We start from the raw sequence: 27,473 nt of genomic DNA on the forward strand, positions 1-27,473 counted from the left end.
AGGCTATGAATTAAAGTCTTTGCGACGACTGGCCCGGGTATCCCTATATATTGAGGCTTTTCGAGCAAGGTTGAGTCTCTCATAGTCCCATCAACACTCTCTACCCTGTCAACTTGTCTTGAATTGCCCGAGTTTCAGGAGAGTTTGGGAATACGTTCCTAGCTCGCTGATTTTCTCGACAGTCAGACATTTGTCAGTGAGTGACTAAAGGTCATATTACCTGGGTAACATCAGGTGTTAGATAACCCGGCGGACTGATAAGACTGGTGTATATAAACAGCTGTCAGGAACACGGGAATCCCAGATACAAGGCTGACCGGCAATATGAAGGTAAGACGACTCTACTTTTAAATCTGTTGGAATCCGAAGTGGTAAGCTCCCCTTTCACATTCCATGTAAATTTGTTGCGATGTGATTAGATGAACTAACGTTTCGCAAGGATAAGTAAAACAGAACCGATGTTCCGACATGCGCAAACTTAACTGAGGAGTGACAATGTAGATCTTTAGAAAATCGCTCCATCATTAATACAGTCGGCATTACTTCTTAATAGATGTTTTTTACACTATAACAAGGCCAATTCAAAATCTGTTCGTTTTCTTACCCCTTCATCAAACCAACATATTATGCAAGACTTGCACAATGTTATTATGGATGAGAATTCAATGTAAACCCTATATTTTTTATATTTGGAAAATGTTTGTTCATTTGATTTCCTCTTTTCACTTCTCTTCATTTGTTCTAGAAAACTATTCTTGGATACTTCGATCGACGTACACGTGCCAAATGAAAACTTGTCGACATATCTTCTGACTTGGTGGTTATCTTGATTATGTGTCAGTCGAAGCTAAATTCCACTTGTTAACCACCAAGTCATATATTCTGTAAAAATGTGTCGGTAATCTTTGGATGTTATCTCTTTTTGTGAAATGGAGCCTCCGTGGCTCAGTCGGTTAGCGCGCTAGCGCAGCGTAGTGACCCAGAAGCCTCTCACCAATGCGGTCGCTGTGAGTTCAAGACCAGCTCATGCTGGCTTCCTCTCCGGCCGTACGTGGGAAGGTCTGCCAGCAACCTGCGGATGGTCGTGGGTTTCCACCGGGCTCTGCCCGGTTTCCACCCACCATAATGCTGGCCGCCGTCGTATAAGTGAAATATTCTGAGTACGGCGTAAAACACCAATCAAAAAAAAAAAAAAAAAAAATCTTTTTGTGAACCAGCCGATTAAAACAGGTGCGTCCACAAAGACCTTCGAGTATTTCAGAGTTCACCAAGAAAATATCCTTTCGATAACCCTCAGGAGTAATCTATGTCATTATATTATATTTTGTATGTTCTGCGACGAGGGAACCGCCCTTGTACGATGAGAAACCGTCAAGGAATCATGTATAACTATCTGTTTAATTTTCATTTTCTTTCTTTGACAGTTGAATGCCACTTTACTTGGCTTTTAGTGAACACAATTCTATTGGTATCTTCCCAAAGGTAAGGTGCCGGGATAATCACTACAAGAAGATGTATATATGAACTGTAGCTAGAACTGTCTTCTCATTTCAGGTCCTGCTGTTTCTGGCGGTGTGTCTGTGGTCGGCAGGTAACCAATGTATATTTGTTTATTTATCTCATTGGTGTTTTACACCATACTCAAAAATATTTCACTCATACGACTAGTATTGTGATGGGAGGAAACCGTGCAGAGCCCGGAAGAAAACCACGACCATCCGCAGGTTGGTGGCAGACCTCCCCGCAGGCGAGGAAAGCAGCATAATCTAGACTTGAACTCACAGCGACCGCATTGGTGAGAGATTCCTGGGTCATTGCGCCGCGTTGGTGTGATAAACCGCTCGGCCACGGTGGCCCTTCAGTATTTATACTTTTTACCGGGTAGCATTTCACTAAAACGATTGAAAACAACACTCTCAAAACCAGTTTTATTCATTAAAATGGTTTTCATGATCATAAGAAGTAATTAACTTGATCATACTTTTTCTTCTTTTTACACTTCTATACCTATTGAAAACAAGTGCCCTAAAACTATTTATTTACCCCAAATGGTGTTCATTATGATATCAGGTATCCATTTTAGTACCATTTAGCTACTGAAGCGAAATTTGTAAAAGCTTCCATTTTTTTTCCATGTTAACTGTTAATGTTGTGACACTGAGTCATGCAGTCCACAGATTTATACAGCATCTGTTGCCATCAACTGCAGAGGAAACTACGCGGTGACTTAGTACCAGGATGTAAGAGTCACCAACTATTAACTTTTAAAGAAAAGTTCAAACGGAAAAAATTTGTTTGTTCCAAAAACAGTACCTTACTTTTGAAAATAAATGTGAAGAAAATATAGTCGTGGATTTGGTTATTTGTGGATTTTATTATGTTTCTGTCACATATTTATTGTTGTAGATGCTGCACTCCGACGCGTGTGTTACCATACCAACTGGTCTCAGTACCGATCTTCTCCCGCCAAATTCAAGCCCGCCAATATCGACCCTCATCTCTGTACACACGTGATATACGCGTTCGCCACACTCAATGGAAACAACCTGAAGCCTTTTGAATGGAACGACGATTCGACAAGCTGGCAAAAAGGGCTGTAAGTAGTCCGCTATGCTCCTAAGTGTTTCTCACAGCTGTATAATCCAATCTGCCAGCACAGCTAAGCAATTCCCACAGCTGTATAATCCACGCTGGCTACAGGGCTAAGCGATTCCCACCGCTAAGTAGTCCGATCTGTCGTCAGCGTTAAACAACTCTCACCGCTATGGGGCCCGCTCTGCAAACAGGACTAAGTGATTCTCAGCGCTACGTGCTCCGCTCTGTTGTCAGTGCTATGCGATTGTCACAGCTATGAAGTTCGCTCGGCCAACAGGGTTAAGCGATTTCTATAGCTCTGTATTCCGCTCTGCTAACCCGGCTAAGCCACCCTCACAGATATGAGATCCTCTCTGTCGTCGGGGCTAAGGGATTCTCACAGCTAGGTGATCCTTTCTGTCGTCAGAGCTAAGCCATTCCCACAGCTATGTGGTCCGATCTGCCGACAGGGCTAAGTCATTCTCATGGCTTGGTCGTCATCTGTCGTTGGGGCTGAGCGATTCTCACAGCTATGTGACCCGCTCTGTCAACATGGCTAAGTGATTCTCATAGCTATGTGGTCCTCTCTCTCGTCAGGCCTAAGCGAATCTCACAGCTATGTGGTCTTCTCTGTCGCCAGGGCTAAGCGATTTTGCAGCTAAGGGATTCGCTCTGTCGTTATATCTAAACCATTCTCACAGCTACGTGATCCTCTCTGTGGTCAGAGCTAAGCGATTCTCACAGCTATTTGACCCGCTCTGCTAACAGGGCAAAGTGACTCTCACAACTATGTGATCAACTCTGTCGTCAGGACTAAGCAATTGTCACAGCTTTGTGGTTTCTCTCTGTCGTCGGGGCTAAGCGGTTCTCACAGCCATGTGATCCTATCTGTCGTCAGGCCTAAGTGATTCTCACAATCATGTTGCCCGTTGTGTCGTCATGGCTAAGCGATTTCACAGCTATGTGGCCTGCTCAGCCGTCGGAGCGAAGCGATTTCACAGCAAAAAGGCCCGTTCTGTCGTCAGGCCCAAGCGAATCCCACAGCTGTGTGTTCCGCTCTGTCGCCAGGGCTAAGGGATTCTCACAGCTGTGACTAGGTCAGTGGTAAGGGTTAAATGGACTTTGCACGTGGCTTTGAACTACGATATCTCAGGCATGCAACATCACCGGTACGAAAAGGTACGCTTTTTATACTAAATGGGATCCTTTATCGATGCTTACATATATTTAGTCTAGTGTTTTCTTTAATTTTAACTGCTTGCTCAGTGTACCTGCCCTGCCCTAGGTAACGGGGTTTGAATCCAGCCACGGTTCTAAGTGAGGATGTTTACCCAATACTTGAGGAAGGTCCATGGTTTACTCCGGCTTCTTCTACCAGTAAATTGGGTCATGTAAGTGAAAGATTGCTAAGCACGATATTAGACCTCAATAACAAATAAATAAAGAAGTAAATAAATAAAAAATATACTGTGATTATTGCAAACCTGTTGTCCAGGTACGAGGACTTCACGGACCTAAAGAAAGTAAACCCTGCCTTGAAGACTTTACTGGCTGTTGGCGGTTGGAACATGGGCTCTGCCAAATTCACGGCCATGGTGAACTCGGACGCCAGTCGCAGGGAGTTCGTCACTTCTACCATCCAGTACCTGAGAAAGAGGAACTTTGACGGCATCGACCTTGACTGGGAATATCCCGGTTCTAGGGGAAGTCCGGCAGGCGACAAGCAGCGATTTGTAACCTTACTGAGGGTAAGAAATAGACTGGAAGACTTCCAACCCAGTCGCACTTTCCTTGTCATTAGACTCCTCATAGAGCATTAGCTTGTTTACTTGTGAAACTTGTAGGCCAAATTGCACTGGCTTTATCATTTAACTAGGCCTATATAGGCTCATCTTGAAAATACTTTATTGTTTACCGTTCATAAAGTAGACCATTTGCCCCCAAAATGTAAACTTTGCCATCTTTTTATCAGGAACTTCATGAAGCATTTGTTCAGGAGGCAGCCACTTCCGGTAAACCTCGTCTGATGCTCTCTGCCGCAGTTCCAGCAGGAAAGGATAAGATAGAGAACGGCTATGACATTCCTCAGATCTCCAAGTAAGTTATTGTGACGATATTCCACATGTCCCCAAGAAAGTCATTGTGACGCGTGTAGATGGAGAGCGATTACTATATTCCTTATGTCTCCAGGTAAGTTATTGTGACACGTGTAGATAGAAAGCGCTTACAGCATTCTTTAGGTCCCCAAGTAAGATATTGTGACATGTGTATAGAGAAATGCTTATGATATTCTCCATGTCCCCAAGTAAGTTATTGTGACACGTGTAGATAGAGAGCGGTTATGACATTCTTTAGGTCCCCGAGTCAGTTACTGTGTAGACAGAAAGCGCTTACATTATTCTCCATGTCCCCAAGTAAGTTACTGTGATATGTGTAGATAGAAAGCGCTTACAACATTCTTTAGGTCCCCAAGTAAGATATTGTGACATGTGTATAGAGAAATGCTTATGATATTCTCCATGTCCCCAAGTAAGTTACTGTGATATGTGTAGATAGAAAGCGCTTACAGCATCCTTTAGGTCCCCAAGTAAGATACTGTGACATGTGTATAGAGAAATGCTTATGATATTCTCCATGTCCCCAAGTAAGATACTGTGACATGTGTATAGAGAAATGCTTATGATATTCTCCATGTCCCCAAGTAAGATACTGTGACATGTGTATAGAGAAATGCTTATGATATTCTCCATGTCCCCAAGTAAGATACTGTGATATGTGTAGATAGAAAGCGCTTACAGCATTCTTTAGGTCCCCAAGTAAGATATTGTGATATGTGTATAGAGAAATGCTTATGATATTCTCCATGTCCCCAAGAAAGTTACTGTGACGCGTGTAGATGGAGAGCGGTTACTATATTCCTTATGTCCCCAAGTAAGTTATTGTGACACGTGTAGATAGAAAGCGCATACAGCATTCTTTAGGTCCCCGAGTAAGATACTGTGATATGTGTATAGAGAAATGCTTATGATATTCTCCATGTCCCCAAGTAAGTTACTGTGATATGTGTAGATAGAAAGCGCTTACAGCATTCCTCCGGTCTCCAAGTAAGATATTGTGACATGTGTATAGAGAAATGCTTATGATATTCTCCATGTCCCCAAGTAAGTTACTGTGACGCGTGTAGATGGAGAGCGGTTACTATATTCCTTATGTCCCCAAGTAAGTTATTGTGACACGTGTAGATAGAAAGCGCTTACAGCATTCTTTAGGTCCCCGAGTAAGATATTGTGACATGTGTATAGAGAAATGCTTATGATATTCTCCATGTCCCCAAGTAAGTTACTGTGACACGTGTAGATAGAAAGCGCTTACAGCATTCTTTAGGTCCCCAAGTAAGATACTGTGATATGTGTAGATAGAAAGCGCTTACAGCATTCCTCCGGTCGCCAAGTAAGATATTGTGACATGTGTATAGAGAAATGCTTATGATATGTCCCCAAGAAAGTTACAGTGACGCGTGTAGATGGAGAGCGGTTACTATATTCCTTATGTCCCCAAGTAAGTTATTGTGACACGTGTAGATAGAAAGCGCTTACAGCATTCTTTAGGTCCCCGAGTAAGATATTGTGACATGTGTATAGAGAAATGCTTATGATATTCTCCATGTCCCCAAGTAAGTTACTGTGATATGTGTAGATAGGAAGCGCTTACAGCATTCTTTAGGTCCCCAAGTAAGATACTGTGACATGTGTAGATAGAAAGCGCTTACAGCATTCTTTAGGTCAACAAAGTAAGATACTGTGACATGTGTATAGAGAAATGCTTATGATATTCCCCATGTCCCACGTAAGTTACTATGACGCGTGTAGATGAAGAGCGGTTATGACATTCTTTAGGTCCCCGAGTCAGTTACTGTGTAGACAGAAAGCGCTTACATTATTCTCCATGTCCCCAAGTAAGTTACTGTGATATGTGTAGATAGAAAGCGCTTACAGCATTCTTCAGGTCCCCGAGTAAGATACTGTGACATGTGTAGATAGAAAGCGTCGCGAAGATAGCGGTTATGGCATTCTTTAGGTCTACAGGAAAGTTGCTGTGACACGTGTAGATAGAGAGCGGTTAAGGCATTCCTTAGGTCTACAAGTAAGTTACTGTGACACGTGTAGACAAGGAACGGCTATGGCAATTTTCAGGTCTACACGTGAGTTACTGTGTCACTTGTAGGTGGCTATAGCATTTCTCAGATCTCGCAGTAAGTTATTGTGTGACGTGTAGATGTGGTATATAGGGTACGTTTTTGTGTGACGTGTAAATGTGGTATATAGGGTACGTTATTGTGTGACGTGTAGATGTGGTATATAGGGTACGTAGATATGGTATATAGGGTATGTAGATGTGGTATATAGGGTACGTTTTTTGTGTCACGTGTAAATGTGGTATATAGGGTACGTTATTGTGTGACGTGTAGATGTGGTATATAGGGTACGTAGATATGGTATATAGGGTATGTAGATGTGGTATATAGGGTACGCAGCTGTTGCATTCCACAATATTCCAATTATTCATATATGGATTCTGAAAACTGTTCCACACGCTACTGCAGGCATTCTGAAATATTAGCACAAAGCCGAGGATTGTTTTTCTGGAACTTGGACCAAACGTTTTCACAACTCAGATGTAGGCGTAAATGGCATTGTCTGTATGTTCTAGCTTCACAATTAGGCGTTTATACCAAGTAAGATACGAAACACTGACATAGAAATTCGTATCTTATGACAGAGCCTTCCTTGTGCTCTGGTTGAGAACACATTTACCATTATGACTTGTAGTTACAGCCGTATATACAACAGATAATTTAACAGTGGTTCTGGCATTTCCAGGTACCTTGACTTGATCAATCTGATGACTTACGACCTGCACGGCACGTGGGAGGACCACACGGGTCTGAACAGTCCGATGTTCAGACGTAAAGACGAGACGGGTGATGATGTCTACCTCAATGTTGTGCGTTTATATTTCTAATATCGATTCTTATTTGGAGGCTGAGAAAGGTTATGATGTTGCAATCGCACCATGTTTTTGTACATCACTATTGTCGTTCCATTGTTCTATATGTGCCATGTGGAAAATATACGACATCCTTGTGAAACTGGCCCGTGGAGTGGGCCATCGTTCTGAAGAGTGGTAGCATCGCTTGGCAGCAATGTCAAGCGATCCTGCAGTGATAAATGATCCATCAAATGCATAAGGGGCTTTCATAGTTCTGGAATTCCTTACCTGTATGGTGTACAGCAGATAACGTCCAGATTAATCAAATTCTATGCAAACTACGCCTAATGTGGTACGGGCATATCGCTGATTGAGTGGTATAAAGTGCTGCATGTCGGGCAATGCTCTAGAGCGATCCACTGTCAAACTTTATTAAATATATACTTACAGATTTAATTTGACAAAAACCAACGTAACAGTAAAAATCAAAATGGAATGTATGCTGATGTACGAAAATAATTGCATTTAATTCATTAGAACCTTTGGAAATTAGATGGCGGTTTTGCATAAAAACAGTATCACTGACTTGTTCGGATATTAATGCTATATGTGTCTGTGTGACCCCTCAGGACTGGGCGGCTCGTTACTGGGCCTCTCATGGTGCACCTAAGGACAAGCTAAACATCGGGATGCCGCTTTACGGTCATGCATTTACTCTGCAAGACACATCCGCCGTCGCCCCCGGGCAAGGGAAGGCCACCAAAGGACAGGCTGGCCAATATACCAGGGAGGCTGGGTTTTTGGCCTATTACGAGGTATAGCATCTGCAAGAAAGAAAACAGATAAGGATCTTAAATGTGCACTTAGATGCATGTATACAAATCTTCACCAGCTACATGTACGCTCCAGGTATTTATCCCCAAAAAGATTTCCTAAACAACGTTCACTTCAATCCTAAAGAAGCCAAAATGATTGCAGTGTTGCAGATGCAGATCTAGTAAAGATGTACACGGAATCATTAAAATCATTTATGAGATTAAATGTATTCATTTCGTTCAAATGACTAGTAGAAATCTAATTGTTGCTGGTCATAGGTTCATTCAAGCTAGGTAACCCAGAAGAGCTACGCCGGTGTGATGACTGGTATCTGGTTGTATATGGAGTTCGGTCAGCAAATATTGTTTACATCAGTCAAAGTGTTATTCTGACTGTGGATGTACATGTTTAGCGGTTACCTTAATACATAGCACAAATATACCATTGTTTTTGCTCAGATTTGCCAGATGCTGAAAACCGGTGGGAAGAGGTACTGGGACAACGAACAGCTGTCCCCATACCTGGTTAAGGGCAATCAGTGGGTTGGTTATGACGATCCACAGAGTCTGAAGATCAAGGTAACTGGCAGTTAAACATAAATTATCCTCAGTATTTAAGCGTACATTGTTGTAAACAAAAGCAAAATTTATATGTCTCAAAATTTCATTCACCTCAGTGTAGCAGTTAAGGTGACTTTTATTTAAGTTTTGGTGAAAAGTAAAACCTTCTCTTGTATTGTGCCAGGTGGACTACGTAAAGAAGAACAATTTTGGTGGGATTATGGTTTGGGCGCTACCTTTGGATGATTTTGGCGGCTTGTGTGACGGCCACACAAAGTACCCCTTGATGAAATCTATCATCACCGCCCTCGGAAGCAGCTCACCCATCGTCCTGTGAGATAATACATTTGCTACACTCTAGCCGAAATATATCAGCGAATATACATAAAGCTGCATTTGTTTATTTGCTTTATTGTTGTTGAACCCCACAGAGTGCTGTAAAGCTTAAAGGATGGTAGTTCCCTTCATAAGCTCATGTGGATTTATGTCCTACAAACTGTTAACATTTATTGTCCTCAGTAAATGAAGATTTTTTCTCTTTTGTGATATTTTTTGCGTTGTTTATGTTAAACCACTTTGACTCATCCAAGAGACCTCAGCTCAGCTCACACTCGTTCGTTGATGTTTCAGACCAACTCAGGCCCCACTGCCCACCCAGAGGCCAACACGTAAGAAACACTAGTATACCCACTATAAGTACCAACTGCTTTAGTTTCCCTCTCGACTTATGTAACCTGCATAAGCGTACATTGTTTAGAGCAACATACATTTTGCAGACATGGATATTTCAGCAGTCCATTTGACATTTCTCATATTTATAGTCATAGACACGAGTTTTTTTATTTATCAAATTTGTTTATTAATTAACTAGTTCGTGTGTTCGTTAATTGATTTGAAGTTAAAGAGTACATAAAGTCTGATAGCGCTGAAAGCATCACGTGATAATTAGCTGTCACGTCAGAAAACGTATTACCACTCGACCGTCAATGTGGTTTCTTACAGTGGATGGACAGATATCGATGCCATAAATTGGATTTAAGAAGTGCACGAGTCAATGTGCCACAAGCTTTCTATAATGCGGATTAGTTAGATACATGCACTTCTTTATTGCAGAGCCCTCAGGTTCAGGGGCGATAACTCCTAGTCAACCAAGCACTTCCACCTTTACATGCACTGGACGACAGAATGGATTTTACATAGATCAGAGGAGTTGCAGTGCTTACTTCATCTGTGCATCCGGTTTGAAATTCGCCATGCAGTGCAAGAACGGACTTCTGTTTAACCCTGACAGACAGACTTGTGTGTACAGTCATCTGGTCCAGTGTGGAGGTCGACCTATAGGGAATGTAATAGAGAGCAGCACCCCTGTGCCGACCCACGGGTCATGGACACCAGCCCCCACCAGGGCTCCCACGCACACGAACAACGGTACACTTTTTACTTACTGCATTGCATCGTTTGATTAACTCAAGCGTCTTAAAATATAAAAATAGTAGCCTATACATGTGCTACTGACCCATCAGCTTTTGCCATTTGTCCCACTAAGTAACAACGATGTAGTCCAAACGTTTTAAAAACTGTCACATTTCAGATTATCACTCAACAGCCAAATCATATCACACATGTCGCTTTATCACAGGTCCACTGGTCGTGTGTACCCCTTACTACATGTAGCCTATGTGTGCATCTTTGTCTACAGGATCCGGGTTCTGCTCTGACAAGGCTAACGGACTCTTCGGCGATCCACAGAATTGTCTTCGCTTCTACAACTGTGCCGAGCGCCTGACCTTCCACGAGAAGTGTCCACCAGGGACAGCCTGGGACTCTACCATGAAGGCGTGTAACTTCAGATATAAGGTTCCCAACTGCTAATGCCTGATAACCACAGCACAGTGTGTTTACTAATATCAATAAACCTATTAGGGACTGCATTTCAGTCCTTTTTTGCGTTCTTTTCCACGTTTAAATGTTTAAGAAAATTACAATCTTCCGGAATGCAATAGTTTTTTATATCTGATATTTTATATGGTAGCATTTGCACAAAATGAATCAAAATGGTATGGATCTTACAAACATACTTCAATCAACCAGGTTCGAATCTAATTCCCGCCGCCCGGTTTGATAGGTTGCGGCTTTAAATTAGGATGTTTGCCAGGTGCCTGGTACCGTGCGATGGTTTCCTCGGGGTGTTTGCCAAGTGCCCGGTAGCGTGCGATGGTTTTTCTCGGGATCTCCAATTTGGTATACTGTTTTACCAAATGTAATATTTTCTTTAACACACTGGAATGTCATAAAGAGGAGAAAAGTTTAAACTGACGTCTTCCTTACGAATTATATTTCTAGAGAAAAGTATATATAAATTCACATATGTATAGATATCACGTAATTCTTCATCTCAAATAGCCCAAGCACCACGCCGCGATGGGTTTCATTTCCAGCCTAGGTGACATATCCAATATATTTATCTACTTACACGATTGAAGTTCAACACGGAACGCAAGGAAATTTCAGGTTATACAAATGGCATATGACTTACCCAATACAAATGGCACATGATTTATCACATGCAAATGGTGTATGGTTTTCCCGGTACCAATGGCACATGACTTATCCCATACGCATGGTGTATGACTTATCCGATACAAATGGTAGATGACGTGTCCGACACAAAGAGCACAAGACATCCGGTACAAATGGTATATGACTTACCCGATACAAAAGGCACATGACTTATCCGGTACAAAGGTATATAACTCATCCGATACAAATGGCACATGACTTATCCAATACAACTGGTATATGGCTTAACCGATACAAATGGTATATGGCTTATCCAATACAAATGGTATATGGCTTATCCAATACAAATGGTATATGGCTTATCCAATACAAATGGTATATGGCTTAACCGATACAAATGGTATATGGCTTATCGAATACAACTGGTATATGACTTATTCAACAGCCTGGGACTCGACCATGATGGCGTGTAACTTCGGATAAAGTTCCCATTCCCAGAATGGTGTATGACTTATGCGACAAAAATGGTTTATGACTTTTAAGATACAAATGCTATACGCTTTATCAAATAGAAATGGTGTATGACTTATTCGGTACAAATGTTACATAACTTATCCAATACAAATGGAACATGACTTCTCCGGCACAAATGGTACGTGACTTATCCGGTAAAAATGGTACATGACTTATCTGGTACACATGGTGTATGACTTCTCCGACACGAATGGCACATGACTTATCCGACACAACTGGCACATGACTATCCGACATAAATGGCACATGACTTATACAGTACAAATGGTGTACGAGTTATCTGATACAAATGGCATATGACTTATGCGGTAAAAATGGCACATTACTTATCCGACACAAATGGCACATGACTTATCCGATACAAATGCCACCTGACTTACTCGGTACAAATGACACATGGTTTCGCCGGTACAAATGGGATATAAATTATCCGGTACAAATGGTGTATAACTTATCCGACACAAATGGCACATAACTTATCCGGAACAAAGGGCACATGACTTATCCGGTACAAATGCTATATCACTTGTTCGGTACAAATGGTGTATGACTTATCCGACATAAATAACTGGACTTATTCAACACAAATGCCACTTGACTTATCGGGTACAAATGGCACATGACTTCTCCGGTATAAATGACACATGAATCTTCCGGTACAAATGGTATTAGACTCATCTGGTACAAATGGCACATGACTTATCCAACACAAATGGTATATGACTTATCCGGTACAAGGGGCACATGACTTATCCGGTACAAATAGTATATAACTTATCCGGTAAAAATAGTGTGACTTTTCCGATACAAATGGCAAATGACTTATCCTGTAAAAATGACTCATGACTTATCCAACACAAATGGTATAAGACTTATACAGTGCAAACTGGGACCATTTCAGCATTCAAATAATGGAATCGGTTTATCCATCAACAAATGAGACAGATGTCGAATTCGAACGTAAAATCCGTGACCGTGAGCTTTTCAGGATGATAGAGATTGGTTCAGTCTTCCCATATGGGTTGAATGATAACGTTATGAGAATGGGCAATGTAACATCCAGCCAACCACATGACTCCATCATAACAAATTTATTCAAATACCATAAACATAGACCTCGCAGTCATGGTAGGAGGAAGTTCAACAGAAACATGATTTACAAACACGTTACAGTTAGCTATTTAGTAGGATTGTCGTTTGACACCAATAGCATGCATGCTTTCCGCACAGTATTATATGCACTGCCATTGAACTTGCTAAAACAGGTAGCTCAAGACGTATCCAATAACATACACAATTTTAATGTTCCACCTCACCTTGTACGTCTGTGTCAAGACATATCGTATTTTCGATTGTATCGCCCTGTAACTACAATTGAAACTCAACACGATCGGCTCATTCTGAAGATAAAGTATTTAGACAGTGGCCTTGATTTAATTAACCCACCACGCATCTTTAATCAACCTGATGTTCGTAGTGCTGTGCCTAATTATTTTAATATCCAAGAGCTATCTTGCATATCCTATGAGTATATAAAGCCTATCACTTCCAAAATTTTCAATTATTCCCAGGCCATCAAGGAGTTCTATTTGGCGACGTATACTTCTGGCGACTATAACTGTCATTGTGAATCCTCAGTTTTTACCTACGACAAATGTAAACATGTCCTGACTGGTGACCTTAATATTGTTAAGAATCATGATCTAAGGAATCTCTTTGTGAGAGGTCCTAAGTATATAGAAAAGAGAAATGTCAACATTCGATCTAACAAAAAAATATCAATCGGCGCTTGAGGAATATGTTAAAAAATGGTCAAAACGGGAGAAAGTGGATTCTTTGGTACTTAACGATTGGCTTGAGATTGTCAAAAAGAAGGTTAGTTTAGCTATACACTGTATAGACATTGATGCTCTACTTAAAGTTAAACAGGTTCCCACTGTTCACGAAACACTCGCTGGCTTTCATGGTAAATTTGTCATCACTGTAGCAGACAAGGCTCCTAATAATGTCATCTTTATTTGCAAGAACTATTATCAAATTCTTGTTCAAGAGCTATGTACATCTACAACAACATCCACGTATTCTGCTACTACATGTACTCTGGAGGAACTATTTAACGAACACAAAACCTTTCTAAAGAAAGACGCATAAATATATCTACCCGTCATACAGAAATACCACAACTTCACTGGATTCCTAACATGCATAAATCCCCATACAAAGCTCGATTTATTGCGGGTTCAAGAAGTTGTACCGCCAAACTCTTGCCAACCCTAATTACGAGAGCGTTACAAGGAGTAAAGTCATTTTGGAATAAGTGCTGTTGTGCAATTACAAAAAATTCAGGTGTCAACTGCATGTGTATTCTTAACAATTCTAAACGTTTTACAGAAAAACTTGATGCTGATATGCATATACCGTACAAAGACTTATCCACATGGAATTTCTCTACTCTCTATACTACGATTCCTCACAAAGACCTTCTTGAAAGAATATCGTCGTTAATTGTCTCGGTATTTACTAAAACAGGTCACCGTTACATTAACGTCAGAAGCAATAAGGATTTCTTTAGTTCTACTATTTATAAAGCTAATCACTCATGGGATGTTACATTATTTATTGAATTACTTGAATTTCTCATTAATAACATCTATGTGAAATTCGGGGATACTATTTACCAACAGTGCATAGGTATTCCAATGGGTATCAATGGTGCGCCTCGTTTGGCAGACCTATACCTGTTTTCATATTAATACGACTATATGCAGAAATGACTTAAAAGTAATATCTTTAAAACTCGATCCTTTTCATTTACCAAGCTGTATATGGATGATCTACTGGCGTTAAATAAACCCCATATTGCTGAAGCGGTGAAGAAAATCTATTCCCCTCCATTGGATTTAAAGGAGACAACAGATAGTCCTGATGGTCCTGATTGGATCTATATCTGTACAAAGACGAACAAGGTCTCCTTTCACGCCGCCTTTACGACAAAAGGGATAATTTCAATTTTGATATTGTAAATTATCCTTATTTGGATAGCAATATACCAAAGGGTCCTGCATATGGCGTATACATATCTCGCCTTGTAGCATTTGTCACATCTTGCGTTAATTGTGATGAATTTAATCTGCACCACAAGTTGCTATTTCAACAACTAGTTTGTCAAGGTTACTCCATCAAACGCCTTCATTCTAAGTTTCTCAAATTTTACACTGAGTACAACACTCTCGTTGGCAGGTAGGGACAGAGCATTCAGAATCTCTGGCGATCCTCATTGTGATCAACCACATAGACGGCGCTGTTATCCCTATGTACATATCTATCCCGTACAAGGTATTTAACAACATAGATGGCGCTGGTTGCCGAGTGTAACCGTCTATCTTGCAGACAGCTTTTATACAGACCAGCATGTCCTGTGTAACATCATAGATGGCGCCTGTTGTAGTATGAGATCCTTACATATTAACGGGAAAGACGTAATCGTCCGTTACTTTTGAATCACAATCTGATCGGTTAAGGTCTGTAACGCTCGTCATTTTCGAACTGTATCTAATAACGCTTAACCTGGGGCTAGGGGCCGTAAAGGCAGCCATGCGCATTACATCTGCATGATGCGTTTATGGACAGTTGCAATCAAAGCGCGACTGAGATACTTGTTTAATTTTTATTTGACCTGAAACTCATTCGTGGACTACGAATTTGAATTTTGATATGGAATTCATGCCTGGAATATCCACTGTGTGCCCTGCATCATTGAAAACTGATGGCCGCTTCTCTCTTGTGTGTTACCGGCTTTATTTCTTATTTGTATAATTTCTTACATACCTTTGTCTTTGGGAGCTAGTGTTCAACGTTGTTTTGGAAATGGATCTTGCGATTATCGACTGTGAATGTCGGACATAACGTTTATATTTATAAGGCACAAATGGTGCATGACTTAACATACACAAGTGGTGCATGACTTATCTGGTACAAATGGAACCAATGCAACATGAATTCTCCGGTACAAATAGTACGTGACTTATCCGGTACAAATAGCTTATTACTTAACCGATTCAAGTAGCACATGATTTATCAGATACAGATGGTGTATGATTTATCCGGTACCAGTGGCACATGACTTATCCCGTACACATGGTATATGACTTATCCGGTACAAATTATATATGACGTATCCGACACAAATAACACAAGACATCCGGTAAAAAATGGTATAAGACTTATTCGATACAAAAGGCACATGTCTTATCTGGTACAAATGGTGTATAACTTGTTCCATACAAATGGCATATGACATATAAGAAACAAATGGTGTATGACTTATCCGGTTAAAATGGTATATGACTTATCCGGTACACATGGCACATGACTTATCCGACACAAATGGCACATGACAAAACATACAAATGGTATGTGACTTATCCAGTAAAAATGGTGTATGACTTATTCAATACAAATGGTTTATGACTTATCCAATGAACACGGTATATGACTTATCCAATACAATATATATATGTGTGTGTGTGTGTGTGTGTGTGTGTGTGTGTGTGTGTGTGTGTGTGTGTGTGTTTATTTATTTGATCTGATTGGTGTTTCACGCCGTACTTAAGAAGAACTTAAGAACCGGAAAAAGCCCGGAGGAAACACACGACGATCCTCAGGTTGCTGACAGAGCTTTCAGTGTACGGCCGCAGAGGAAGCTCCAGATGCTGTTTTCAAGCAAACCTAACAGATTTAGCGAATCGTTGACTGCGTTGTCAATTACGTCTGCGCGATACAGTTGCTGTTGGTAATCTTATAGCTTAAGCAGCTCTGTGGATGGGTCCTCGGATAACACATAACATCAGACAAGCGGCAAAGTAACAAGATGTGGTTTCTCTTTGTTGTAATTGTGTCAAATAAACCCAGTGTTTGTCGTCAAACTGTCATGTCCTGTACCGTGGACCAAGCGTTCTACATGCTTGCCTGACCAGGAGTGTTATACCTTTGGTGACCTGGCAAGGTCAGGGTTATTATCCACAATCAAACACTGAGTGACTGCTAGATTGGACCGGATGAGGTGGAGTGACTACCACAAGCGAGTTGTCGCGATGCAGAAACGACTGGGTTAGTGATAGAATTCGTTATCTAGCTGAGGTACATGGTAGGGCAAATAGAAAACTTTCAGTGAGAAGTAAAGGTAAACAGTATAACAAAAGTACCCGGTAAATCAGATCAAAAGACTTATGTAGGACAAGCAACATTAAACCGGATCAGACCATAAAGAGACGATATAACAGGAAAAACTATAGACAAGTTATATATACTGTGGACTTGCTGAATCTAAGCGTTAAGTCTGATCTTCGTGCACCACTCCTAAACCACAGGACCCATTTCGACAACACAAAACATCAGTTCTCAAAGGAAGATAAAGGAAATAATGTAGTTTTTTTATTCTCAAAGGAACATAAAGAAATAGTTTGTTTATTGGATTGGTGTTTTACACCATACTAAAGAATGTTTCACTTATAAAAAGATAGTCAACATATTGTGGGCAGAGTGAAAATCAGAAACAAGCCTATGAGGTAAATAGTATATGAAGCTGGTAACTTCTAAGAGAAGTCTAGCTTGGACAGATTTCGGGATGTTTCAACCTGTTAAGCTACCGGGCCAGTTTAGAGAATGTTTCTAACGTAGGATATGAGATGGTGGTCTCAGTTTTATACAAAAACGTAGGTTGAAAAAAGAGAGGTGTTAAGATATGCCGACAATAAAGCATTCCGTTAGTAAATATCCATTCTACACACAAGCATGTTTTCGTTGTCATGGATACTAGTGTATGTTGTTCAGGACCTCGGTCAGGTCCGGAGTAACGCTGAAAGTTCAGTTTCATGACTTATCGCTAAATTTACCCAGGTTGAGATTTGATATGCGGCCTGGCGAACACTTCATGAAGAAAAACGGCCACGAGCTCACGCTGCAGCTATTAGGCCTATTGTGTCAGAAAACTACTCATTCGCGTGGTATCGGTCAAGAAATATAACATCGATGGCATTTCATTTCGCCCAGGTTTCAAAATTTAAAATCAAGTAATTCATTGTCGTTATTTAAGAAAAATATAAAACAATAATACTGGACCGTGACAGTCCCTGTTAATGCTCTGTGGTATTGGTATTGTTATCACTACTGTTAGTGGTATTTACAAACGTCTTATTCCCGTTGTAGTTGTGTTTATTGTATATTTTCCCGTAAAGTCATTATCGTTGTCTTTTATTTCCGCAGCCAATTATTAATTATTTTTCACCACTCTGTTAATAAATAAATTAATATTATATCTGGAGGGATGAAACAAGAGCACTGGGGTTTGATTTCTGCCGTCTCATGCAATGTTATAAAACTTAAAATTTGTTCGGTGAATAAATAAAGAAATAAATGTATAAATAAAAAAACAAATATTAACAAGAATAAAGGAAAACTATGTATGGGAGTATACACTTGCGTTATTTGTGGGGGATACAATTTCTGAAGGAAAATCAGGTAAATAATAAGTCGATTTATCCAACATTTCCTCGTCACGGAAATCAATGGTTTTCAGCAATGGGGATAGGAAATAACTCAAACTATAGATAACTAGGTTAGATCATGACTTGTCTTGTTTGATATGAATGACTGTATACAAGTATTAAATCATAATGAGTAAGCCGTGACATCGCGCACGGAACTTTACATGAACAGTGACATTGTGTCTGCCTGACTACACACAGGCCCCCGAATCTGTCACGGCCTCATCGGGGAGGTGGTTTACAATGTGACAACAGCCATGTGTATTACTGTAATGCGCTTTTATGCAGTGAAGAATCTTAACGTGTGACAGGTAGTAAAGTTACGGATTCCACTTCATTTGTTTGTGATATGAGTGCTACTGATGCTTGGTCTATCCAATCGCATGACACATACGTCATACGTGGTTTGTAATAGAGGGTATAAACTCGAACCGAGAACAATGAACAGTAGGTATTGTTATATAAACCCGCTATAATCACACGCGATGGCACCCATGTGATGGTATCTGGCCCTTCCCTCTCCTCATTGTATAAGCCTGAATATAAGTGATTTTAGGTAGATTTAGAACCCTCTGTGACACCCACAGGTACTGGTACCGGGTGCAGGTATTTGTATTATCCTATGCCGATTGTCTTAACAACACCATTCAGACTGGTATGGGTGTGTATTTATAATAAAACCTTGTCATTTGCTGGCTTTGAAATTGACGCGATTATGAAGAATAGGAATCATACCGCGCATAAGCTCTTTGACATCGACGATAGCAGTGTAAGTTAAGCTTGTCGTACTGTTAGAGATGCGCGTGAGAGTATTTGTGCGAGCCATTTCATGGTAATGCCATTCCGCTTCAAAAGAGGTGTGCTCGTACGTCTCTTTGGTGTGTTTCTATCCTTGTTTGACTTCTTTTGTACGGGGTAAGCAGTATGTAATCGCTAGGCTTCGTCATACTGATTTGTCATAGCATTTAATTAAGGTCGGTAAAGCATTCGCCGGCAGAGTTGTCGCTGTAACAACCAGGATCAGACTGGGAGTAGGCTCGAACAGACGGCAAACTTCGCAGCCTTCAGCAGAACGCGGCTTGTCTTAGCCTTACAGAATCTTCTGGTGCTCTACATAAACCCAAGCTGTTCTTAGCCTTCCCTCACTCTGCTGGCGACGACATGGCGAATCGAATGGTCTGCTTACTTCTGCTACTGGTGGTTAACATCAGCATAGGTTTGTCTCCTCTTCGCTTTGAGTTTTTCTCTCAGGTGAAGGTATAGATGTCAATGTACATGTCTCTTACAGAAGAACGTTTCACATCCAATTGCATTAAATATTGCCAACTGCTGCGAAACGTGTTGGCATGTTTATAATACTAACATTTTATTTTTATGGACCGCTCAGTTTTAAACTTTCAAAACTGTTCCCGATGTCATTGCTGCAGTCTGATTGGGAAATTTTTTTTAACTGGTGCCAAGACAGGGGATTTATACCGAAAGCTTCTAAATGTTTCTTAATTAACTTCCCTCTCAAAAAGACTGGCCAGCTTTTTCAGCGTAGTCTAGGATCAAACATTCTACATTACATCTTTGTTTGTATCTGACTGATCAACCATGCTTCTCGGCGAATGTTAACAAGATTTTAAAGAAAGCCTTCAGATTCCTCGGATTTTTAAAACACAATAGCAAATCTCTTGAAAGCTTAGAAGCTATAAAATCAATATATAAGCTTAGTTAGAAGCCATTTGTAATATAGTTATGTGTTCTGGAACCTCTACCCAAACTGTTTATCAGAAAGAATTGAAAATGTAAAAAAGAAATTTCATTAAGTATTTGTGCCATCGATGGAATATAGCACAGATCTTACTGATTATACGATTGTGCAAACGATTTATTCTTCCAGCTTGCACTCGACAAAAGATGCAAATAGTTTGAACTTGTGGCTTTACATAGATGTACATAGATGTTTAAATAGTTCTTCTAGCTGTATATATGTTAACAAGTAGAAGATTTTAAAGAGCACCTGTTCGGGGAATCCCGCTCAAAATCCCCGTTTTACTCTCCACCTAGTCATTTTTTGTGGAAGAACCATGTTTAATAAGTTTCCAGGATCTTTTCAACAAACTATCCTCCAGATCGGACATTGACAGTTTTAACGATTTACAACATTTTAAAACTAAATACATAGACATGTTGTTCTGATATGTTTTTATTAAGCTTTTTGTGTCTTTTACATTACATTTGTGGCTATTAATATGTAAACTCATCTATCTGTTAAGTTATGCATGTACAATTCGTCAGATTTTGCTAATCATCCAGATCTGTTCTTATTCAGTTTGTTATCGTCTCTGTAAACGGACATAACAGCGGTCTGTATGAGAACGAGTAAATAAACTAAGCTAAGTAAAGCTACAGCAGAGATACATGTATGCGGAATTTAAATCCGCCATTTTGCAGTTTGATCTGTGTTTTAGACAAACCTACCAAGCATACCTTCCTGGCTAGGAGGTTACATATTAGTTCAGGTCTATTAGACTTGAGGGCATCCGTTTCATACATAAATATATGTAGATAAATGATGGATAGAATAATATCCAAACAGAATCCAGTTTGTATAAGAGAGAGCTATAGAATGTCTATTGTCCACGCTCACCATCGGCTTTGTTTTCAGTGTTTGGGCGCCATGTTGTGTGCTACTATTCGAACTGGGCACAGCATCGGAGAGGAACTGGCACATTTGTCCCAGAAAACATTGATCCAAAACTCTGCACACATATCATTTTCGCTTTCGCTGGTTTAGTTGGAAACAAACTATCGCCGACGGAATGGAATGACGCCACGCCAGGCGGAATGTGAGTACATTTCCAGATAAGTGACAGCCAGTTCACATTCAACATTTGAAGATTTGAAAATATATACGAATACACCGGTAGGTTCTAAGACTTTAGATAACATATTGATTGTATTTGGAATGTTAATCTTTATACATTCATCACCACATTCCCGAAGGATTCTATGAGGATATACTATCACGATGCCATACTTGGCTGAAATGTCATCATTCTGCATAAAACAGGTATTCAAGGATTAACGATTTAAAGAAAATCAACCCGAATCTGAAAACGCTGCTGGCTGTGGGAGGCTGGGGCCTGGGCGTGTCTGTTTTCACACAGATGGTCGCCTCCTCATCATCCAGAGCGACTTTCGTAGCCGACACAATCACCTACCTTAGGAGGTTCAACTTTGACGGTTTAGACCTGGATTGGGAGTACCCCGCGGCGAGAGGAAGCCCTTCCGTGGATAAGAAGAGATTCACACAACTCGTCATGGCAAGTACTTTCTGGCATTTTCCGTCATTTTCAGCCCTAGAATTTGTGCTAAAGTTTTAATGTGTCAACCCAAATAAGAATGAAATGAAGAAAACTGACAGTCTCTGATGATCTAACAAATCTGGTCAACTTAAATATGAGCCAATAAACTGAAAAAGGGGAATATTTTGCAGGAACTCAGGAAAGCTTTTCGGAGTGAATCTCTTAGAACAAGGCAGAACGAATTGTTGTTAACTGCGGCCGTACCGGCCAGCAAATCCATCGTGGATCAAGGCTACGAGGTGCGGGAGATTTCGAGGTATGGGCAGCACTAACATCAGTGGTGGGCTCTTAGCGATTGCCTTACACATATATTTGTATACATACTTTCTCATGATCATTTACTAGAGTACTGTATTGGGTCATGCTCAGAAGTATTCCACTTATACCCCTGCAGAGGAAAATGTACCTCTACAGGTATTTGAAAAATCCACAGGCTGTAATGTCGTAAACGGGTCCGTAGTAGCTGGGTTCGAGTCCGCAGCCTCTGTGTTATAGATACGCTGGTCTGGAAAGAGGAAATCTGTGCTTTTTTATCATTCAGATATTAGAACGCTTGATAGCCGTCAGTTTCTGTACTATATATTTTATTTGGCAGAGACCTGGATTTTATCAACTTAATGAGTTATGATCTGCATGGATCATGGGAAGTGACCACAGGCCACAACAGCCCACTGTACCCCAGGAGTAGTGAATTCGGGGCTAATCGTCAGCTAAATGTGGTAAGTAAACCAATCAGGGAAGCGCTAGAGGTGGTAAATAAACTACTCAGTGGTCATTAAAATTTGGCAAGGTCGTATGTAAACTAATCAGTGGTCAGTAAAATGTTGCAAGTAAACCAATCAGTAATCTGCTAAAGAGCGTAAGTAAACTAGTCAACGATCAGCTAAATGTGACAAGGAAACCAGTCAGTGATCTGTTAAAGGTGTAGGTAAACTATTCAATGACCAGTAAAATGTTGTATGTAGACCAATCAACGGTGAGCTAAATGTGCCACGGAAACCAATTAGTGTTCTGCTAAAGTTGGTCAGTAAACCAATGAGTGATGAACTGACTTTGACAAGGATGCCAGTCAGTGATCAGCTAAATGTGAGAAGGAAACAAATCAGTGATCTGTTAAACGTGGTAAGTTAACTATTCACTAATCAGTGAATTGTTGTAAATAAACCAATCGATGCAGAGATCAGCTATGCGTGTTAAAAAAAAAACATTGGTCTGCTATAGACGGGAAGTAAACCAATCGATGATCAGCAGCTCTTTGCTGTGTGCAAGACAAAATGAAAGGTAGCAGACAATGTACAGTATAGTGAGGAAAGAAATGTCATTTTTTTTTTTCAGAAATAAAATGCATTCGTGTTTATTTTTCATAACACATTAAATAAGTCATTTGGTATGGTTCTTTCGTCAGCAATGGGCAGCAAACAACTGGGTGGCCTTGGGTACTCCTCGGTCAAAGTTAGTGGTGGGAATGGGCATGTACGGTCGAGGCTTCCGACTAGCCTCGGCCTCCAATAACGGTATGGGTGCCCCAGCAGTGGGAGCCGGGAGTCCCGGTCCCTTGACACAGTCAGCCGGATTCATGGCTTACTACGAGGTACCGTATACAACAGCACCATAAGCTGTATATAGTGTAATCACAGAGAATTGAAAATGACGAGTTTGACTGTTAAGACAACGGTTTCATCTTCTCTAACATGTTAATCTACATTTTGTTCACATGCATACTTCGTAGTCAGCATTTGTTTGTACACAAAACTTGAAGATAGCACAACATTCTTTATACCACTACAAATGTGTCTCAAATATATTTCACATCATGTATCATACTTTTTTCATTTCTCTGTATTCAACTTCATATGGATACCTGTCTGAAATCATTATTATTACTACAATAGCCTGAAGAAATTAGTTGAAAATGCATTTGGGGTATACCCATGAAATTGTTCAGGGGTAGTTTGGAAAGTAGAAAGTTTAACTAGTCGGAATTCAGTTATAATACTCCCTGGGGCTTTAATGTTATGTTTGAGTACTAAACATCTCTGTTCTTCCACTCTGCCCAGGTGTGCAGCTTCCTTCGTAACGGCTGGACACGCTACTGGCATAACGAACACAAAGTTCCCTATGCTGTTCAGGGCAGGGAATGGGTAGGGTACGACGACGTGGAGAGTATAACTATCAAGGTAACATGAGCTTCCTGAACGACAGCCTTTGTATTGCTCACAGCTGTCATATTGCTCGAAACAATTCACACTGATTTCTGAAATTTTCAAAATCATTTTCTAAGCTGTATGAATTGTATCTCTCTTGAACTGTGTGGTAACATTATTTCATAAGTCTTGACCACAGAGTTTCTTAATTATCAATTTAATCATCTTTTCCTATCACGATAAGGAGTAATTTTAAGATGACTGTTTTAATATTTCTTAATAATGAAGCGCTTATCTCACCCTGAACGATATCCCGTACAAACGAACGGCAGTTTCAACGATTACGCTGTATTACTCTGACACTAATAGTGCGTAACATGTTAAAGCCTTAATAAATACACCATAGTCAAAACTTTAAAAATCTGTGAGGATGGTTTTGAAATAATTAAATGATTTCTCATCCTTTGAAAATAATTTCCAAAGTTAAAAATAGAACTGAAAAATCTTACAGATGAACAAAAGTAATTAATAGCACTCTAGCGCTTCATATTTTTGTATATATACTACAGCATGATGATCATAGCATGATGATTAATGCATGGTAATTAAAGCATTATGATTAAAGCATGGTGATTAAAGCGGATGTTTTCATCTGAGGATTTTTATTCTTTTCTTGCCCCTTTTTACAGACTCAGTGGATCAAGAGTCAAGGTTTTGCTGGTGGGATGATCTGGGCTATTGATGAAGACGATTTTAGTAATGAGTGTGGTGGCGGGAGGTACCCTCTGCTGACCACCATCAACCGCCAGTTGAACACGTACACGCCCCCACGGCCACCACCCACCACTACCGCCAGGTAACGGCTAACATAAAGCACATACTTCCGTTCTGTTCACATAGCGACATTCTAAGAAAATTAAAACCTCATCTTGGAACTTAAATGACATTCTTATATAACGGAGGCCACGATTACATGGCTGTAGAAATATAAACTTTGTTTTATATAAATTTTTCCTATGTGTTTTTTTTTTTTTTTCATTTTTTATAAATATTTGATATTTATATATTTATTTGATTGGTGTTTAAGAACGTCATGAAGAATTGTCCACTTATACAACGGGCGACAGGATTATGGCTGAAGGAAACCGGAGTTAGTAGAGTAAACCAAATCCGTTTTCATACAAGGGCCAATGTTGGCTTTTTTGTCATGTATTAATCGTCGTTATAATCTGGGGGCTCCGTGGCTCACTCGGTTAGCGCGCTAGCGCAGCGTACTGACCCAGGAGCCTCTCGCCAATGCGGTCGCTGTGAGTTCAAGACCAGCCTATGCTGGCTTCCTCTCCGGCCGTACGTGGGAAAGTCTTCAGCAACCTGCGGGTGGTCGTGGGTTTCCCCCGGGTTCTGCCCGGTTTCCACCCACCATAATGCTGACGGCCGTCGTATAAGTGAAATATTCTTGAGTACGGCGTAAAACAACAATCAAAAAAGAAAAAAAATCGTTATAAACTTAACCGAATTCTTACATTTTATGTTAAACGACCATTGATGCAGTCAGACACATTACATATTGAAAATGACACTACAGATGCCATCAAATATATTGTAGATTACTTGATTCAAACAATTCTGTTACTTGAAGAAAATAATTTCATTTTACCAGGTAGGAAATGAAAATACAAAGAGTAATTTACTAATCAGGCTTGTAGGGTTTTGTTTGAGATACCTCGGACAATGCCCTCTGACACATCTACTAGGCTGGCGCTTCAACACTTATGTGAACGTGTGGACAACAAAACACATTATCGTGGTTACAACAGAAACATAGGAGTTGGTTTGATTTTATTACAGAACTACGACCGTAGCCAAAGTGACGCCTAGGAGGTGTATGTGGTGGTGCTCCAAGAGCACAGTGGCGCGAACCACACGTCCCACGACTCGCCCCACCACCCGCCGTGTAGTCAACCCAACTAAGCGGCCCACAAGCGGTAAGTCAAACAGAGCATCAGTATAGTATAGTGTCTGGGATAACAACAACAGCCCATTTTCATCACCGGCATTGAAAAGTAAATCACCTGATTTTTGTATTTTCTAACAGGTCTATTATAATGGCAAGACTGGGTATACCGCAAGGCCGGCTAGGCCTAAATTACGCACAGTTTTTGATTTGTGTAATTATTTATTTATTTGATTGGTGTTTTACGCTGTAGGCCTACTCAAGCATATGTCATTTATATGACGGCGGCCAGTATTACGTTGGGAGGAAACGGGGCAGAGCCCGGTGAAACTCACGTCTATCCGCAGGTTACTGAGAGACCTTTAAACGTACCCCCAGGAAGAAAACCAGCATGAGCTAGACTTAAACTCACAGTGATTGCATTAGAGATAGGCGTTTAGGTCATTGTGTTGCTCTACCACGCTAACCACCAGGTCACGGAGGCCCTTCATGATACATGTAACAATCATTCATCATTCTGAATATACTTGTTATTCAGATGGGACTTGATACCGAACACTTGCAGAAAGACTGCACTCCCTTACATCTCTTAATCAATCTATTAAATGAAAACATCATAAAATCCCCGAATGAAAGACACAGAGCGTCTGACGTAACAAATATCAAACTTATGTTGAATGACACGTATTACTTTGGTTGGTGTGGGTCTCAAATCCAGGAATCTAATCGTGTGGATTATTGATATTCCGGATAAGTAATATACATACAATAACAATACTTGTTAATAATAATTAATAACATATAAATGTAAAACACTTCATAATGTACTCATGCACAACATGCCATACATTAATACTGCCAACAATTAGTCTCTTGCACACTGTGTGATGACGTCATCATATGTTTCAGTGGCGTTCCGGTGCCCACGCGCCATCAATGGTCAGTATCCGGACCCGAATGACTGCTCCGTGTTCCATATCTGCGTCAATGGTCGCGACTTCCGGCTCAGCTGTGCCAATCGGTTGTTGTACAATCCCAGCTTGAAGGTGTGTGACTATCCTAACAAAGTGAACTGCTAGCCTACTACCTAAGGAGGACTTAAGCTGGAGACTTTTGGGCGGAGCTGGTTGAAAAAAGGACTTTGCCGTCTGACATTTAGTTGGCGGTACAAATCAACCCAGTGATGATATACGCTTATATCAGGAGAAACAAGTGCCAGGATAATCGCATTGGTTTCCAAACACGTTTCTGCGATTTGGGTCTATACTGTGTATGGGTAAAATAAATGGCGAGTGTCTCCAGATCGAGTGTCAAAGCGTCTTTGGTGAAACCATATGGATGGTTAACTTGTCTTTTGTTGCAACAGGTTTTCTATTACAATAAGTATTAAGCTATTCCATAGTATTTTGTTATGATTCTACAGGTAAGCGTTTGGCATGGTGGCATGTTTATTTTTTATTACCTGCCACAAAAACGAAGATACC

At 40.5% G+C, this 27,473-nt stretch overlaps 1 protein-coding gene across 1 annotated transcript; it reads left to right on the forward strand.

Annotated features, from left to right (window-relative positions):
- The first annotated feature begins 218 nt into the window (after positions 1–218).
- Positions 219–27,383, forward strand: LOC135461721 (uncharacterized). Its single transcript, XM_064738922.1, has 23 exons — positions 219–330; positions 1,555–1,591; positions 2,407–2,596; positions 4,070–4,322; positions 4,547–4,671; positions 7,455–7,578; positions 8,193–8,378; positions 8,838–8,957; positions 9,124–9,272; positions 9,570–9,607; positions 10,053–10,367; positions 10,639–10,796; positions 15,234–15,329; positions 19,574–19,754; positions 21,192–21,372; positions 21,597–21,849; positions 22,023–22,147; positions 22,487–22,610; positions 23,297–23,482; positions 23,949–24,068; positions 24,725–24,891; positions 25,884–26,020; positions 26,899–27,383. Exons 1-23 carry the CDS (start codon positions 325–327, stop codon positions 27,066–27,068), a joined length of 3,441 nt encoding a protein of 1,146 aa, XP_064594992.1. The 5' UTR covers positions 219–324; the 3' UTR covers positions 27,069–27,383.
- The last annotated feature ends 90 nt before the right edge of the window (positions 27,384–27,473 follow it).

The sequence above is a fragment of the Liolophura sinensis genome, chromosome 1 (assembly GCF_032854445.1).
Source record: "Liolophura sinensis isolate JHLJ2023 chromosome 1, CUHK_Ljap_v2, whole genome shotgun sequence".
NCBI classification, from domain to species: domain Eukaryota; kingdom Metazoa; phylum Mollusca; class Polyplacophora; order Chitonida; family Chitonidae; genus Liolophura; species Liolophura sinensis.

Excerpts from the sequence above, each read along its gene's own strand:
- LOC135461721 (XM_064738922.1), top strand. Across the intron at positions 4,672-7,454 it reads GACATTCCTCAGATCTCCAA|GTACCTTGACTTGATCAATC; the intron begins GTAAGTTATTGT and ends TGGCATTTCCAG. Across the intron at positions 8,958-9,123 it reads CACAGAGTCTGAAGATCAAG|GTGGACTACGTAAAGAAGAA; the intron begins GTAACTGGCAGT and ends GTATTGTGCCAG.